The sequence below is a fragment of the Eupeodes corollae genome, chromosome 3, assembly GCF_945859685.1.
Source record: "Eupeodes corollae chromosome 3, idEupCoro1.1, whole genome shotgun sequence".
Classification (NCBI taxonomy): Eukaryota; Metazoa; Arthropoda; class Insecta; order Diptera; family Syrphidae; genus Eupeodes; species Eupeodes corollae.
Window position 1 is genome coordinate 36348806 of NC_079149.1, and position 16035 is coordinate 36364840.

At 30.6% G+C, this 16035-nt stretch overlaps 1 protein-coding gene across 1 annotated transcript in view; it reads left to right on the forward strand.

The window, feature by feature from the left end:
• The first annotated feature begins 6217 nt into the window (after nucleotides 1-6217).
• The window catches only part of LOC129950417 (uncharacterized), a 28062-nt gene continuing 18244 nt past the window's right edge, over nucleotides 6218-16035 (forward strand). The window contains exons 1-4 of the mRNA XM_056062359.1: nucleotides 6218-6375; nucleotides 12566-13482; nucleotides 13556-13697; nucleotides 13767-13879. Coding sequence (XP_055918334.1) covers nucleotides 6354-6375; nucleotides 12566-13482; nucleotides 13556-13697; nucleotides 13767-13879 — 1194 coding nt within the window. The 5' untranslated portion in view covers nucleotides 6218-6353. The remainder of the gene's footprint in view (nucleotides 6376-12565; nucleotides 13483-13555; nucleotides 13698-13766; nucleotides 13880-16035) is intronic.

Below are 16035 nucleotides of genomic sequence, written 5' to 3' on the forward strand. Positions count from 1 at the left end.
CAAGAAAATTTTAACTTTCGATTTTTAACCAACAAATTTGTATTGGGACTACTGTCATTCTTAGTCCTTACGCAAATCTACTTAGAGCCTTAATTTTCAAGTTTAAATGGATTGATCTATAAACGAGAGACAAAATCGGGGGACGAACTTGTTTTCACTTTTCTAAAATCGAATGCCATGTTTTTTTAAAATCTTGAGTATACATTTTTTTACGAATGCAATACTTGTCATTAAGTTCTAAATGTCACAAGTAAAAATTATTTCTCATTTCAGCAACTCTTTCTCTATGTGAAGTGAAATCAAACAACTGAATACATAAAATACCATAAATTATTAAATTTCTCTCAGTGAATATTCTTATTCGTTTGCATAAAGTTGAAGATTATTTTTATTTATCCTATAACAAATTTCAAGCGGTGAGTTATAGATTGCAATTGCAAATTATAAACCTACCTACATAGGGTTTTTATTTATTCTAATTAGCATTTTTTACTTTTTAATTAATGATTTAGTGCAAATAACTAGATTAACTACATAGATTTGGCGGGGAATTCCGATTATTGTTTTGTTTTCAATTGCCTTTTCGATGAGTAATCTTTAATTAATGACGTATTAATAATATCAGCTTTACCGGTTGAAAATTATTTAAGTAGAGCAACTTTGGGTGCTTGTACTTGAAAGTTTTAATTGCCAGTGCTGGGGCTGGTGTTTTCATATTTTAATTTAAAACACCTTTTAATTTCTTTTGTATTTTTATACCTTTTGTGTAAGGAAAGGTTAAATTACAAAACCGATCAATAACGGCTTAAACTACAAAAGTAATTTAAAGTTATTGAAAAGGAATTATTAAAGTACCGACTCATTAAAAATTTAAAATTAATCAATTTAAACGATGAATTCAAATACAAGTTCCTACATTGGTACTAAAAAAGTAGGCATATACTTGTGCTTGTACTTTGAATTTAAATAAATATGTACCAATAAATTGTATTTGTTCTTCTATTAAACTATCAATCACAAATCTGCTTAAAATATATTTGGCGTACTTAATTCATATGAATTTTTAATTAAGCCTGCAAAGCTAAAAGATCCATTTTTCCTGAATATTTTGTTAGTTAGCTTGTTAATTAAAAAGAAATTAATTGGAAAAGAACAAATTACAAGAGTTGCACATTAATTTGAAGCATATTTTCACTGTTTTACTACTGCAGAAATGTCACAATTGATATTTGATTCCCTCAGGTAAAAATATATAATTTACTTTTATTTATTTGTTAAACATAACACAAAATTAAATTTAAACAGAAAGAGGTTTATAATAATTCCCTCGAAAATAAATCAACCTCTATGCTTAATTTAATCAATGACAGATTATGATGTATCTTAATAAGTTTTCGAAATCCAAATCCGTAAAACACAAAATGCTCAAAACGAAAATTTAGCAATTTCGATACCAGAATAATTTTGAAAAGTCAATTCATGAAGAAGCAGCGTTATTAAGGACAAAGCTATGAAAAAGAAAGTTATTATTAAAACAAAAGCACGACACGATCGATAAGTTTATTACTGGCAATTTTTATAAAGTCTTCTGATTTTGATCATCAAAGCCCAAACAAAACTCTGAATCTTTAATGTTCACTTCGTACATTAAACATAATTTTTCGTTTAGAACTGAACTCGTTACAACATTGGATTTCATTAATTTAAGTCTCAGAAATTGATTGCAATATGACAATTCACATAAATACTCAACAGTTTATAAATGTTCACTTAATCAATGCTTAATTTTGTTGACCAATGTTATCATTGATTCAAATGTTGTAATTCTTTTATTGTTAACAGTCATTTTACCAAAAATGTGATTAATCATTGAACACTAATTGTCAGTAAAAGAAATGTAGAAATAATAAAATTTTAATGATTTACAAATGTTGCATTTCTCCTCCAGTGCATAAAATGAACTGTCAAAACCAAAAAAGCCTCAAATAAATCTAGAACTGTCAAATAAGCTTCAACGTTATCTGCTTATCGGGGGATTTTAAACCGTAATTTTCCAGGTTTTAAGAAGATATAACAAATTCAAACTAAATGTAAGCTTATAAGAACTACCTTCTGGTGTTCTTATAAGGATGTGTGGTTCCCAGTCAGACACGTTTTAATTATGGCCGCAACCAATCAGATGTTCTCAAAATTTTTAGAAAATACCCGTGAAAAACCATATTTTTATTTTATATAAAAGTGGGAACTAAGTTCTAATTTTCGTAACTCGATATCTGAGAAGTTACAAGTTAATTATAATCGCTATCGAAATTTTGTAAGGTTTTTTTGTATGGAAAGACTTAAGTTTGAATGTTTTTTGAAACATTAAAATCCTCACCGTAATTTAATAGAGTAAAACACAGCTATTTTTGTTTTGTTTTTAATTTTGTATATACATTAAGGACTTAGGCCCAGGGCCGGATTTTAAAGTCCAAAGGCCTCGGCGCAACAAAGAAGCGGAGGCCCCCTCCCGCCAATTTTTTTTTTAAATAAAGTAAACCATTTTTTCACTCGAGTTCTTTAATAAATAATAATTTATTGTGAAACCAAGTAGATTAATTTAGTATTGAACAAACACATATAAATATAAACGGAAAAAAAATTATCTAAAATAAAATTTAAGGGTTATCGAACGGAACCTTTCGAGCTTTTTTCGCCGAAAAATCGTTGATGATTTCTCTGAAATCCAGTTCTCGGAGTAAATCGCTTTCAAAGCTAGAAAACTGCAATAGACGGTTACGTTCCATCGTGGTCCGAAGCCTATTTTGTATAATTTTCATTTTTGAAAATAAGCGCTCTCCAGTGCAATTTTTTACCATCAAAACCAAATACATTCTCAATGCAATTTCGAGGTTTGGGAATGTAGCTCTGAAATTTTAATTTTCGAGAATTTGGTAGTAAAATAGTTCAGGCGATTGATCTGTTCAATAGTCCTTCTCCTTTTTGCATGAATCAATCAAAGACACACATTGAACCAACTCATTACAAAGACTAGGCTCTAAATTATGCGGATACACTTTCACCAATACCTCTTCTGCGTGCAAATTTCCAGCATTCATCTTCTCGATGTGATTCAGGAATCCAAATCTCGAACGTAGAGCTTTATATGCATGCAATCTTTCAGTAAGAAAAACGTATAGCTGATCAATCACTGGGATGAAGGCGGATACATTGTATTTTTCCTTTGGTGACAGATTTACGTCTTGTGTTTTCCCGTAATCGAGCGGATTCAACCTCACATTTCTCGTTCTGGTGCGGATGCGTGATTGTACATATTTATTAGTATGGAATATTTCGTCGTATTTATCAAAATTATTTGGTTTGAATTGCATGAATGATTTTAATTATTCTAGTGCACGCATTGCCGATTATTTTCGGGTCTTGCAACATCTTTTTTGTAGAGTTGAATCGCTCCAAGATATCGTTCCAAAAACAAAGCGGTTTCGAAACCACTCATCTTCTGTAGAAGGTGCGTTGCTTCATTCCTCACGATGTCTGTTTGCTCTTTATTGGAAGATATGCTGGTAAGAGCTTCTTCGATTTCCGAACAGCCGTAGTTTTAGGCTTTCGGAGCTTCAGCGTGACAAAACCAACGAGTGTCACTGAGCTTTTTCAAGACTAAAAACTGGCCGCTTTTCTTTTCTGATAATTTCTCACTCAGAATTCTGTGCCGCTCTGCACTGGCTGTGAAAAACGTGTACAAATTCTGCACGAAGTCAAAGAATTGAACAGCCGATGGAAAAATGACCAATTAGTCAATAATAATTGATTTTTCCAAGAATTGAAGAACACGGAATCGAATACCCAACCTCCGATGTTGCGGCCCATTACCATCCCACTCAGCCATTAAGCGATTGGGATACTCCCTCAAAATAAGTAGTGAATTGGAAGTGATACTATATCAGGACCATTTGAGATTTAAATATTTCACTGATTGCCTGATTGGAGTGAACAAATATAGATCAATGTTTTCTGTTATTTAAGATTAATATAATTATATAATCATGTATTTACAAAGTACTGTAGGCTGTAGGTAAAGGTAAAAGAGCAAAAAAAATACATATCAAAGTAAATGATGTGTGCTAGTGTTTATTAGTTAGAATTTTAAACAAACATTTTACGAAGTCTCTATTGTTGGGGACCCCCATTTGTGGAGGCCCCGGGGCTTCCGCCCGGTTGCCCTCCCATAAATCCGACCCTGCTTAAGCCAATTATTTTGTATACTTTGTGCAGCCTTCTGAATTACTTTAAAAATTCGATTCTTTAGGGAATAGTATAACGATTTAAATAGATCTAAGGTAATATAGTAGCCCAGGCCAATTTTAAACCTTCAATAAGCTACTCTTTTCTTATATCGATAATATTCACAGTGAGTATGGTGGCCAATTTAACTGCTTTATATTTTGGCTTTGCCTATACGTTTAAACTATACCAGCTGTATGAGCAGTCCACAAATCCAGAAACTGAGATAAAGCTGTCTTATTTTCAGTGTACAAAAACTAAATCACTTCTTTTCATCTGAAAAGATCACTTTTCTCTTAATCCAATGATGCTACCATCAGTATTCCAAGCCATCTGCAACCTTGCAAATTTAACTTGCGCTTATTGTTTAGCGGAGATTTATTTGCAGCTTCATACGCTTCAGGTTTTTGACATTTTGGATGACTCGCCTAACAGTCATTCGGCTTTCATCTAATCCAGTTTCATATCTGATCTTATTCAGCGATCTGGAGGCTTTTCTAATGATTTTACGTTTACCTTTACTTGAAAGAATGATTCAAGTACGCGCTTTGTAATTTTCTTCTATATAATAAGGAGTTTTCTAAATAGTTATTAACTACTTTTTAGATTTCTGTTAATTTACCGAAATACAAACCGATTAGAAAGTTCTTGCTCGTGATAAGCGTCTATTTAAAGCAGTTTCCGTCTTTATTAATTTTCTACACATATTTAAACAATACAAAAATACAGAGTTAGAAGAAAAAAACAGATGTTTTCTCCTAATTTTGGGTTTTGTTTGATCGTGGCGACACTTAAAACGTCTGGGACACCAGAGAAGCATTACTCAACATTCTTTATTTTAAAACAAATTTGGTTCGAATAAAAAAGTTATAGTTATAGAAAACTTTAAAATATACCCATATACTGTCGCCGACCTTTTTAGAAATCTCTGATTTTAAATATTGTTTAGTGATACTCCGCTCTTATTAGTCTTTGAAGTAATATATACTCTAGCCTTTTTTAATAAACGGGCTATATAACACTGAAAGAATTTTTCGAATCGACCGAGTAATTCCTTAGATTAGTGCATTCAAACAAACAAACAAACAAACAAACTTTTCAGATTTATAATATTAGTATAGATTAACTTCTTCCAACGACTTAAAACTCCCGACTTTGTACATTTGTCTCCCTTTCCAACAAATTTTGATTCATTTAAAGGTAACATTTCAAGATTATTTGAAAACAAGAGTTTTGTCAACTGTGACAATTTGCGAACAGAAAGTGGAAACCGGAAGTACAACTGTGTACAATGGATAGGAATGAAGTGCCCATATCACAAATTTTACAAAAGAAATAGAAAGTAGCGATAATAAAACACCATGCACCAGAAAGTAAACAAAACAATTCAATTTTCCATGAATTGAGATAGAAAATCCCCGTTTTCAACATCCCTACTTAACAGGCCGACAAATATTTTCAGTTCTTTGTTGGCCGGCAAAATGAACATTAGCCAACATAATTTGTTTGTCTCAAGTACTGTTATCTGAAATTGCGAGGTATATAAATATTTTTAGCAAATCAAATTAATGACCTGTAGATGTTTTTTGATGAGACCTATCCAACTGATAACAAACGAAAGTAAATCTCTTTTTTTGTTCTGTTATCATTACATTGGTTGTGGTTTTCAAGTCAATTTAAATCAAAATATCATCATCGAACTCAATATTAAAAGAAAAAATTAATATGCCTATTGTATTGGACATATGGGATTACCCATTACCCAAGGTAATGAAAGCAATATAATAATGTTGTGTACTTCTTTGGCAAATACCTACAATATTTATATATTTTTTTTAAGAACGTGCACACAAATTATAAACTTCCGACTTAGCAAGCTTTAATATACATATTTTTTTTTGTTTTTTTTCAATTATAAATACACCAGAACTTCAATTCAAATTATTTAGTATTCTCTTCGCAGTCGAACTTGGATTCTTGGCAAAGTCAGATATCTACTCATCCAGTAGAGTGTTAAAATAAAAATATTTGTTTGTGTTTGAATTGAAATTTAAAAAAAAAAAAAACAAAAAATGGCAAAACAAAATACAGCCAGTAAGTTTAAAATTTAAATGTGATGCTTTAAATCATGGTTTTCGGAATCAGTTTTTTATTTTATCTAATTGATGTTTTTAAATTCACTTAGAAATATTTTAAAAGTTGATTTTATGTTTTAAATCCGTTAAACCGTTAAAACTCTCGCAAAGAGTTATTTTTTTACTCAATTATCTAGAAAGTGTTCTTTTAAACTTGGAATAGGAAGTTCTTGGAATCGTTCCGATTTGTCAAATAGAAAATGTTTAATTTTTCGACGATTACAAATCCCTAGAATTTAAATAAAATATTTTAAAAGCGATACGGGTATCTGTGGGTGCATGTATATGTACGTTCGCGAAGCTTTTTCGGTGCCCGTACCTCAAGAACTGTAAGAGATGTCGACTTCAAATTAATCTTGTTCTAAAGATAATAATGCAGAAAGGACTTTCAAAAAAATTGAATTTGTGGTTTTCTTACTACAGCAATTTTAAAAAAAGTGAACATTTAGGTTAACACAAATATCTAATTCCAAAAAGGAATCATATTAATTCCAAAATAATTCGTAATACGATGAATAACGTTTTATACATCTGGTAAATTTTTTTGTAGAAAAATCAAATCGGCAGTTGGTTAAACTTCATTTTGACTCGAATATCTTGGCAAAAAAATAAAGATAATGGCTTTAAAATAGTTGTATTTTATAACAGGTGTCGTTAAATTAAAAACAGTTGACAGTTTTGCTTAGTAAAATATTATTAACATTTCCTAAAAAATGAGTTTCGACTCGAAAAAAATAAAGACAAAATTAGAAGATTTACTTTTAAATTATTTGATTCTGAACAAAATTTTGTTTTTGACATTTATTAACTTCCCATAGGAAGTTATTGTAATGTGTCCGATTTGTCAAATTGAAAATTTTGACATTTCTCGACGTTTCAAGGTCCCTAGAGTCGAAATAAAAGATTTTAGAAAGATGTCTGTGCGTGCGTGTGTACGTACGTTTGTACGTCCGTACATCCGTACGTTCGCGACGTTTTTTTCGTCCTCCATAGCTCAAGAACCAGAAGAGATATCAACTTCAAATAAATTTTGTTATACAGATAATAAGGCAGAAAGATGCAGAAAGGGCTCTCAAGAAAATTGCGTGGGTGGTTTTTTTTGACCATAGCAGTTTGAAAAAAGGTGAAAATTTTGGTTAAACTATAAACTATAAATATAACGGTTTTTTTTATAAATCAATAAAACTGAAAAAAAAATTTCTCACCTCCAAAATTTTACGACTGAAATATGATTTCATCTCTAAAGCAATTTTGTGCAACGAAGAATAATCATTTTGACATCTGATAAAATTTTGAGAAAAATCGAATTGATAGTTTTTTTTATAAAAAATAAAAATCTACAAAAAAACATCACTCAAAGTTGGTAAAAAAAATTGAATATCGATTCAAATATCTTTTCAAAAACTTGAAATTAGGCTTCAAGCTTATTTTATCTTATAAAAAATATTGTTTTCAACATTTCGAAAAATGTTGAGAAAAATCGAATTGACAGTTTTTTTACAAAAAATAAAAACCTAAAAAAAATGTATAAAAGTTGGTAAAAATTGATTTTCGACTCAAATATCTTTTCAAAACTTTGATTTATTGGCCTTAATTTACTTTTATCTTTCAAAAAATCTTGTTGTCAACATTCAGTTAAAGTTTGAAAAAAATCGAATTGACATTTTTATTTACAAAAAATTAAAAACCGAAAAAAAATTTATAAAAGTTGGTAAAAATTGATTTTCGACTCAAATAGCTTTTCAAAAATTAAAAATATTGGCTTCAAACTTACTTTATTTCACAGAAAATATTGTTTTCAATATTCAGTAATTTTTATATAAAAATCCAACAGTCGGTTTTTTCATAAAAAATAAAATCTACAAAAAATAGTACGCAAATTTGGTAAAAATTGATACGGGTGCATATAGACAAACTTTTAATCAAGATAAATCTACAGACGGGATGGGAAGTTATCAGTGTGGGTCGCATCCCAGCCTCTTTTTTAATTACAAAACAAATCGATTCACATTTTTCTTACAAAAAACCAACACCTGCAACAAAAAACTTAGAACTACTAATAATAATTTTCTCCTCAAGTATATTGATAACAAAGGCAAAATATTGACTTAGCGTCAATAATCTCTTCATTTTATAAACAAAATTTGTTACTTTTATTTTTAAAATCTATTTACCAATTGACAGAAAAATAAAAACCTACAAAAAAAGATGGGATGCTTATTATAACTTCATCATCCGTGTGTCGTTTTTTCTTGCTTAAAAGTTTTTAAGTTTTCCTGTTGTGTTAAAAAAGTTATCAGTTATTCCGAAAAATTTTCAAATAACCAACAATATTTTGCATTTGATGAAATAGTTTCATTCCAAAATCTATTTTCGCTGACGAGATTTTTAGTCGTTAACCAATTTTTAACAATAGTAATATTTCTTAAAAGATTTTATTTCCTATATAAACAAATATTGGTTGAATGAAATCTCAATATTTTCTATTATTCACGAGATATCGAGAACCGAACATACATTTTTACCAAATTTGCGTAGGTACTATTTTTTGCAGATTTTGACAACTTTTAGTAATGTTTTGTTTAGGTTTTTGTTTTTTGTAAGAAAGCTGCCAATTCGGTTTTTCTCAAAATTCTACCAGGTGTTAAAAACGTTACTCTTCGTTACAAAAAATTGTATTGGAGATAAAATCATATTTTGTTCGTGAAATTTTGGAGGTGACAAATATTTTCAGTTATTGTGATTTATAAAAAAATGTTAATTAGATTTTTCCTAAGACATACTTGTTTGGTATCACGTTACAGTATATAATATACAATTTAATTCAAGTCTCTAGAGTTATTGGTTCGTGAGATATTCAGGGTCAACCCAAATTTCCATCTTTTTTTTTTTAAACTGCTATGGTAAAAAAAACACCCACGCACTTTTTTATTGAAAGCCCTTTCTGCACTATTATCTGTATAACAACATTTATTTGAAGTCGATACCTCTTCTGGTTCTTGAGCTATGGACGACGAAAAGACGTCGCGAAAGTACGGACGTACGAAGGTACGTACACACACACGCACAGACATCTCTCTAAAATTATTTTATTTCGACTCTAGGGACCTTGAAACGTCGAGAAATTTTAAAATTTTCAATTTCGACAAAGATCCTGATTTCCAAGTTGTCTTATGACACAAAAATAAAATCTTAAAGCCGTTTTTAGAACTTAACTAAGCTTAAAAGATGATTTACATAATTTTAAACGATTTTAACAATTTTCTAAAGTTAAAGTTATGGAATGGGTATTTTTACTTTTATCAATTTGTTAAATCTGTATGACATCTGTACAATTATTTTTATAGGGGCAGTGGATCGAATTGTTTAGTCAATAGTTCGGAATTCCAAATAATAGGTCCGTTAAATCGTATTTGCTTTGTTTATTTTCACCGTCTGTCATGTTTCAGACTTGTTTGGGTGCTCGTTTTTAAAAAAGATTTATTTAAAGCCAATAAGCAATTCACTAGTAAGCAAGACGAAAAGAATGATAACACATTTTGGACTCCCTTATTAAATTGCTAAATATTTAGCAAATTGCTAACCATTAAATTGTTAAACTCTTAACAAAAGGTTGTTTAAAATTTTCGCTATTGTAATATAAGACAGTGTTTTCCTATACAAATATATTGATTTAACTCCTGGAATGAATCTTTACATAAAAGAGCTTCAACTTAAGTTCTGGATTGCATTTGCATTTCTATCAACTCTTTCAATATTTTCTTTTTATAATATTGACTTGTTTATAACAAACCATTTGAACATTTTTAGCATGTACCAAAATGCGAAGTTATTAGTGTGGGTCGCGCATCTCAGCATCTCTTTTCAATTCTTAATTATTAAAACGTGTTTTGGTCGTAAATGTTTAATTAGGTAATCATTTAAGAGGTTTTTGAATGTTCTCTTAAGTACCTACTTCCATGTGGTGAATATTTCTTACCAATCAGTTTTATATTTTTTGAAAACGATAATTTTATAACTTTTTTATCGTTTGGGTACTATTTTTATCTTTTTGTGTTAATGTAATATTTATTTAACTTTAAGATAAATATTTCAGAATAAATAAGACAGCAAAATTTTCAAGCACTTAAAGAGAATGAAATAATGTCAGTTTTGTATTTGTTCTTCCCAATTAACCTAAAAATAGTTTTAATGAGTTGAGTGCTATAGCTGCAAATAATAAGAAAGAAATACTACGTTGTATGTGAATGTTTATGAAGATTATCAAAGTTATTAATGCCGTTTTTTTTAATTGGAAACAAGTAAAGTCACTCCCAATCGAATGATAGTTGACAAATAACCAATTTGAACATTTAACTGAAACAAACTTATAACAGTTTGGAATCTTCCAAACTTTACTGAATATCAGAACATTTCTAGTAATAGTCATTGAGAAATTGTTTAACTTTTTAATGTAGAAAATTTTGATAGCCAAAAACCTTTCAACTATCAATTGACAGTTGATACAATAATTAAGCTGCGTATATGGAAATGTCTAACCCTGGAAAAGGTATAAGAAAAATTAATATGTTCACTTTAAGAAATCTCAAAAATGCGTTTTATGAGTTTTAAGCAAATATAAGACTTTTCCAATAATAGCTTGCATATTGGTATTAAAGAGATATGAGAATTTTCTAAGAAAATCAATAGGCTTCTATTTTTTTTGTGGAGAACAAAGTATGCCATTTAAAATTATGGAAAATGATATCAACCAAATTGTCTAACATACATATGTGGTAGAATTACCTCGATTACTCCACGAATTTTATCTTGAAGGTGATGCATTGGATTTTATATTTCACATTGTCTTAAAGAAAAATGTTTTAAAGTGTTAAATTACAAGATCTCGATAGTTACTTGTCAATTGAAATCACTTCTTCGAAACACAACATTGTCCGGAAACTACGGAGTGTAATTGTTGAATGTTCGAAATTTTGCGAGCTCACTTTGAAGAATACCGAAGTGTGAATTCTTCAATTCTTAAGCTTAGTGTACACAATTAGAAGGTCTTCCGAACATGTCCGAACCTTCAGAAGTTTTCCAATATCTTCCAATTAGTTGACAATCGTCTGTTTATACACCGCCAGACGAAGCAAACAAATTAGTAGACTTTTTGGAAAACAATTTCTCGACAGCAGGCAAAATTCCCTACCAATTTATGTCTGTCCATTGAGATTAGGAGGAAGCCTCAAGATGCATGTGGTATCACAATGGGCCATTCAACTGGCCTAAGTGTGTCCGTTTCCATCTTGGCCAGCCACTATAACCCAACCTAACCATGTCTGTCTTTTTCGACAGTCTGCAAATTTTGAAAGATTTCCAATCGTATCCACTTTGGTATTGACATTCGGCAGGTTCAGGAAAGATAAGGGACTTCATTTGCAGTCAACTTCAGGCTTTGAACGTAAATTTTGACCAAGGCAACTTGTTTGTTTTCCAAACGTCATTCATTTCAAATTCAAAAACTTACATCACAAACCTCTACTTAAAGTTCATAGCATAAAAACTGACAAAAACATTATTGTCTACATAACACTTCTCAGGCAATCTACAACTTCAGCACAATTTGTGTTTTGCATTATAAAGAAATATTACTTATTCATTTTCCAAATTGACAATTAACTCTTTTACAGAAAACATTAAATGAAGTTGGGCAGATAATACATAAACCAAAGAGAAATAAAGTTCAACTTTCAGTTGAATGAACAAACAACAACAAAAACAAACTGTAATTTTGACAGAAGTAGACTTGACCTGATAGTTGGGGAGATTTTTCTTGACTAACTTTCCGCTAGAATTGCCTAAATTGCAACGCAATATTTTAGCAAGTAACCAATCAGATACTAGAAACGTGCATTACTTTCAATGTCGCCAGAACCTGCCCATTGTTTTTCCTTATGTTAAATGTTTCAAAAGTGACCCAAAAGTAGCCTATTCAAAATTAAACCTTTTCGTGAAAACCCCTACAAAATCGATTCAAAGAAAGAGTGTTAAGCACTTTGAGACATCTTATAGAACTTCTTCATTACAAATGAAGTTGTTTGTACCTTAAATTGATTAGAAGCCTTGTGAAATAAAATATTCAAATCTTAAATTATTTCTTCTTTCAGTTATTTTCTCCACTTTGCTCGTAGCCTTTATTCAGATGGCGTCATCAGCCAGTATCGACCAGGCCTCTGCCACACCTTCTCCAAATAGTGGACTTTTTGCTGCCGATTTTATCGGACAAATCACAAAAAACAAAGCTAACGAAAATGTCATAGTGTCACCAATATCCATTCAAACAGCTTTGGCTATGACATACCTTGGAGCTGCTGGAAAAACAGCTGAAGAACTACAAACTGCACTCCGTTTGCCATCAACTGACAAAGACCAAGTTGGTGAATATTTTTCACAGGTTTTAAACAAAAAATCTGGTGAAGCTAGTTTAAATATTGCCAACAAAATTTTCATCAATTCCGAATTCTCACTCAATCCTGAATTCAATGGTCGTTCGGAAAAATATTTCAAAACAGGTGTAGAATCACTAGATTTTAAGAAATCACCTTCGGAATCCGTTGAGACCATTAACACTTGGGTTGAAAATGAAACAAATAAGAAAATTACCAATCTTATGAAACCAGGATCTATAGATCAGGATACTATTTCAGTAATTGTCAATGCGATCTATTTCAATGGAAAATGGAAAGAACCTTTCAGTCAGGATCTTACACACAAAAGTCCATTCTGGATTAGTAAAGATCGATCAATTCAAGTTGATATGATGAGTGGCAGCGATAGACGTATAAAGTATGGTGAATTTACGGAATTGAATGCAACTGCCGTCGAAATGCCATACAAAGATTCAGATTTATCCATGATGTTGATACTGCCATCACAGAAGGATGGTTTGGCCAATTTAGAGGCCAAGTTGAGCTCGATACCCATCAATGATTTATCATCAAAAATGACAGTTAAAAAAGTCGACTTGATGGTACCAAAGTTCAAAATTGACTTTTCGATTGCATTAGTTCCTATTTTAAAAGAGGTATAGTAGTTATTGAGGACACATTTTTTTTTATAAATGACATTAATTTATAAAATCCAAAATTTCTAAACAGATGGGAATCAATTCAATGTTTGAGAAAGCTGATTTGCCTGGAATCTTTGGGGAGTCGGTTCCAAATGTAAAAATATCTGATGTTCAACAAAAGGCTTATATTGACGTCAATGAAGCTGGATCTGAAGCTGCTGCCGCTACATGTATGTTATTATATTTGTTTTTTATTAATTGATGTTATATTAACTGTTTTTTTTTATATTTATTTTCAGTTTTGCAAATATCACTTATGTCACTTGATTATAATTTGAAGTTCTTTAAAGTCGACCGACCATTTTTCTTTGCTATAAAAGACGATAATACTGTTTATTTTGCTGGCCATATTGTTAAATTATAAATAAATTATAAATAAATTTAAAATTAATTTAATATAATTTGTTTGTATTTTTTTATTTGAAAAAAATAAAATGAAAGAAATAAAAGAAAGCACTTAAAGTAAGAGAAGGTACACATTGGACTCATGCTCAAAAGAATCAGAGGGTGACTTTCATTGATAGAAGTTTACAATTCCCTTAACTAAAATTTAATCCAAGTTACCATCAGGGCAGAAATTCTTTAAAAAAACGAAATGAAAACGATTAATTTAGAAAACCAAAAACAAGACCAATGTATTAATTGGTTATGTACCGAACAACTTACCCCTCCTCTCCCTGAAATTCTTCAAATATACTTATACCTTTCTGTTAAAATATGAAATTTCCCCAAAACCGTTAAGTGTAGAAGTTTTGAAATTATGAAAAAGTATATGATGTTTTTAAACGTATATTTTTTGAGAAATAAAACGCATATTATTTAAAGTTATGTCCATAAATTGAGCCTTATTTTAAAGGTGAGGGTTTGCCATTATGTTTCAAAAATGATTTAAGGCTAGTAGACATAATGGTTCGCTCGAATAAATTCCAGGCAAGAAGCCCCAATTTTGACCAATTTTAGCAGCAACTGGGCCGTTTCTTAGCAATAACACGCCGAATATTCTCTTCCCAGACATCAATCTTCTCGAGCTTATCTTCGTGGGCAAGCAACTTCAACTACTTCAAATTACCGCACAAAAATAAATGCTAAATCAAACGATCTTGGAGGCTACGAAACAGGCCAACGACGTGGGATAATGCGACTACCATAGTTAAGTTTTCCTTAATAAATTGATTGTTTCGTTCCATTGCGCAAAACGAACCATTACTTTGGTAATAAATTTACACGATTTGGAAACGTTGTTTAGGAAAAAGTCTATTTATAATGAAAACGGCAGCAAACCAAAGTGGCAGATGTCCAAAAGACTCACTTCGAAAAAAGTATTGCCAGATTGAAAACTACACGTCTTGAAAAACCCGATTAAAGAAAAGAGGAGAAAATGTTTGTCGCACGTATTCCCTATTTTAAAACAATTTACTCAAATACAAAAAGTTTTTCATTCTAGCTTACTTCCTCGTTCCTAATTTAAGATTGTTAGGTAGATGCCTGTGTGTTCGCGTTAACTTCCGTTCACCTCTAATGCAGTCTTCTTTGGATTGAGCCAACTTTTGGTTTAGCAACCTTACGCTATTAGACGAATATTTTAATGTGTTTGCATTTAAAATAAAAACCGACTCAATAACACGTTGGATCAATTTTCTAACCAAAGGGTTAAAACAAAGAATTCAGGCAATCATAAATTAGCCAACTTTTGATAAGGCAACCTTATGCTATTAGACAGATAATTTAATAACCTTTCATTCAAACCAAAAACAAACTATATAACACATTTTTTTTTTTTTTTAATTCATTTTTATTAATTCATTCTTAAACCTATCTTAAAGCTAGACAAAAATTCATAAAACTAGCCTAATTATCCATAACTTACAACTAACTTAATGGTCCCATACGGACACTCTAAGCTAAACTATAACACTTAATACTAATGCCTTTCGGCCCTAAGATCTATTTTACTTCAATTTAAATTTTATTTGTTTTGTTTCTATTAGAAAATTTTGAAAAAACTAATATCAATAACCTTTTTTATTTATTTTTACTTACAAACTACTTAAAATAAGGTCCTTAAATAAAACTTAAAACTAACTTAAACTACCTATTCTACCTATAAACTGCTTAAAACTAGAACAACCACAGCAGCAAATCTAACTATCTAACATTTTTGTTTTTCATATTTTGTTGTCTATTTTTTTTTTTTTTTTTTTTTCATCCATGTTTTTTTTCTTTCTATTTTAATGTTTTTTTTTATTTATTTTTTTTTCTTTTTTTGTATTTTTTGTATTTTTTTTTCTATTTCTTTTCGTGCAACCATGCCTATTCTACTTAAAACTAAACCCTAATACTATTAAACAAGTATGTAAGCCGGCCAAGGCTTAAAACCCCTTCCCGACTACCCAATATCAAGTGCCGATTGAAGCCACCAAAACTGGTTCTCCTGCTTCACCCTATCAGTTCGGTCCCGTTCGGACACAGCCCTACTGAACCGAAGGAGCTCTGCTCCACCTTGTGCCA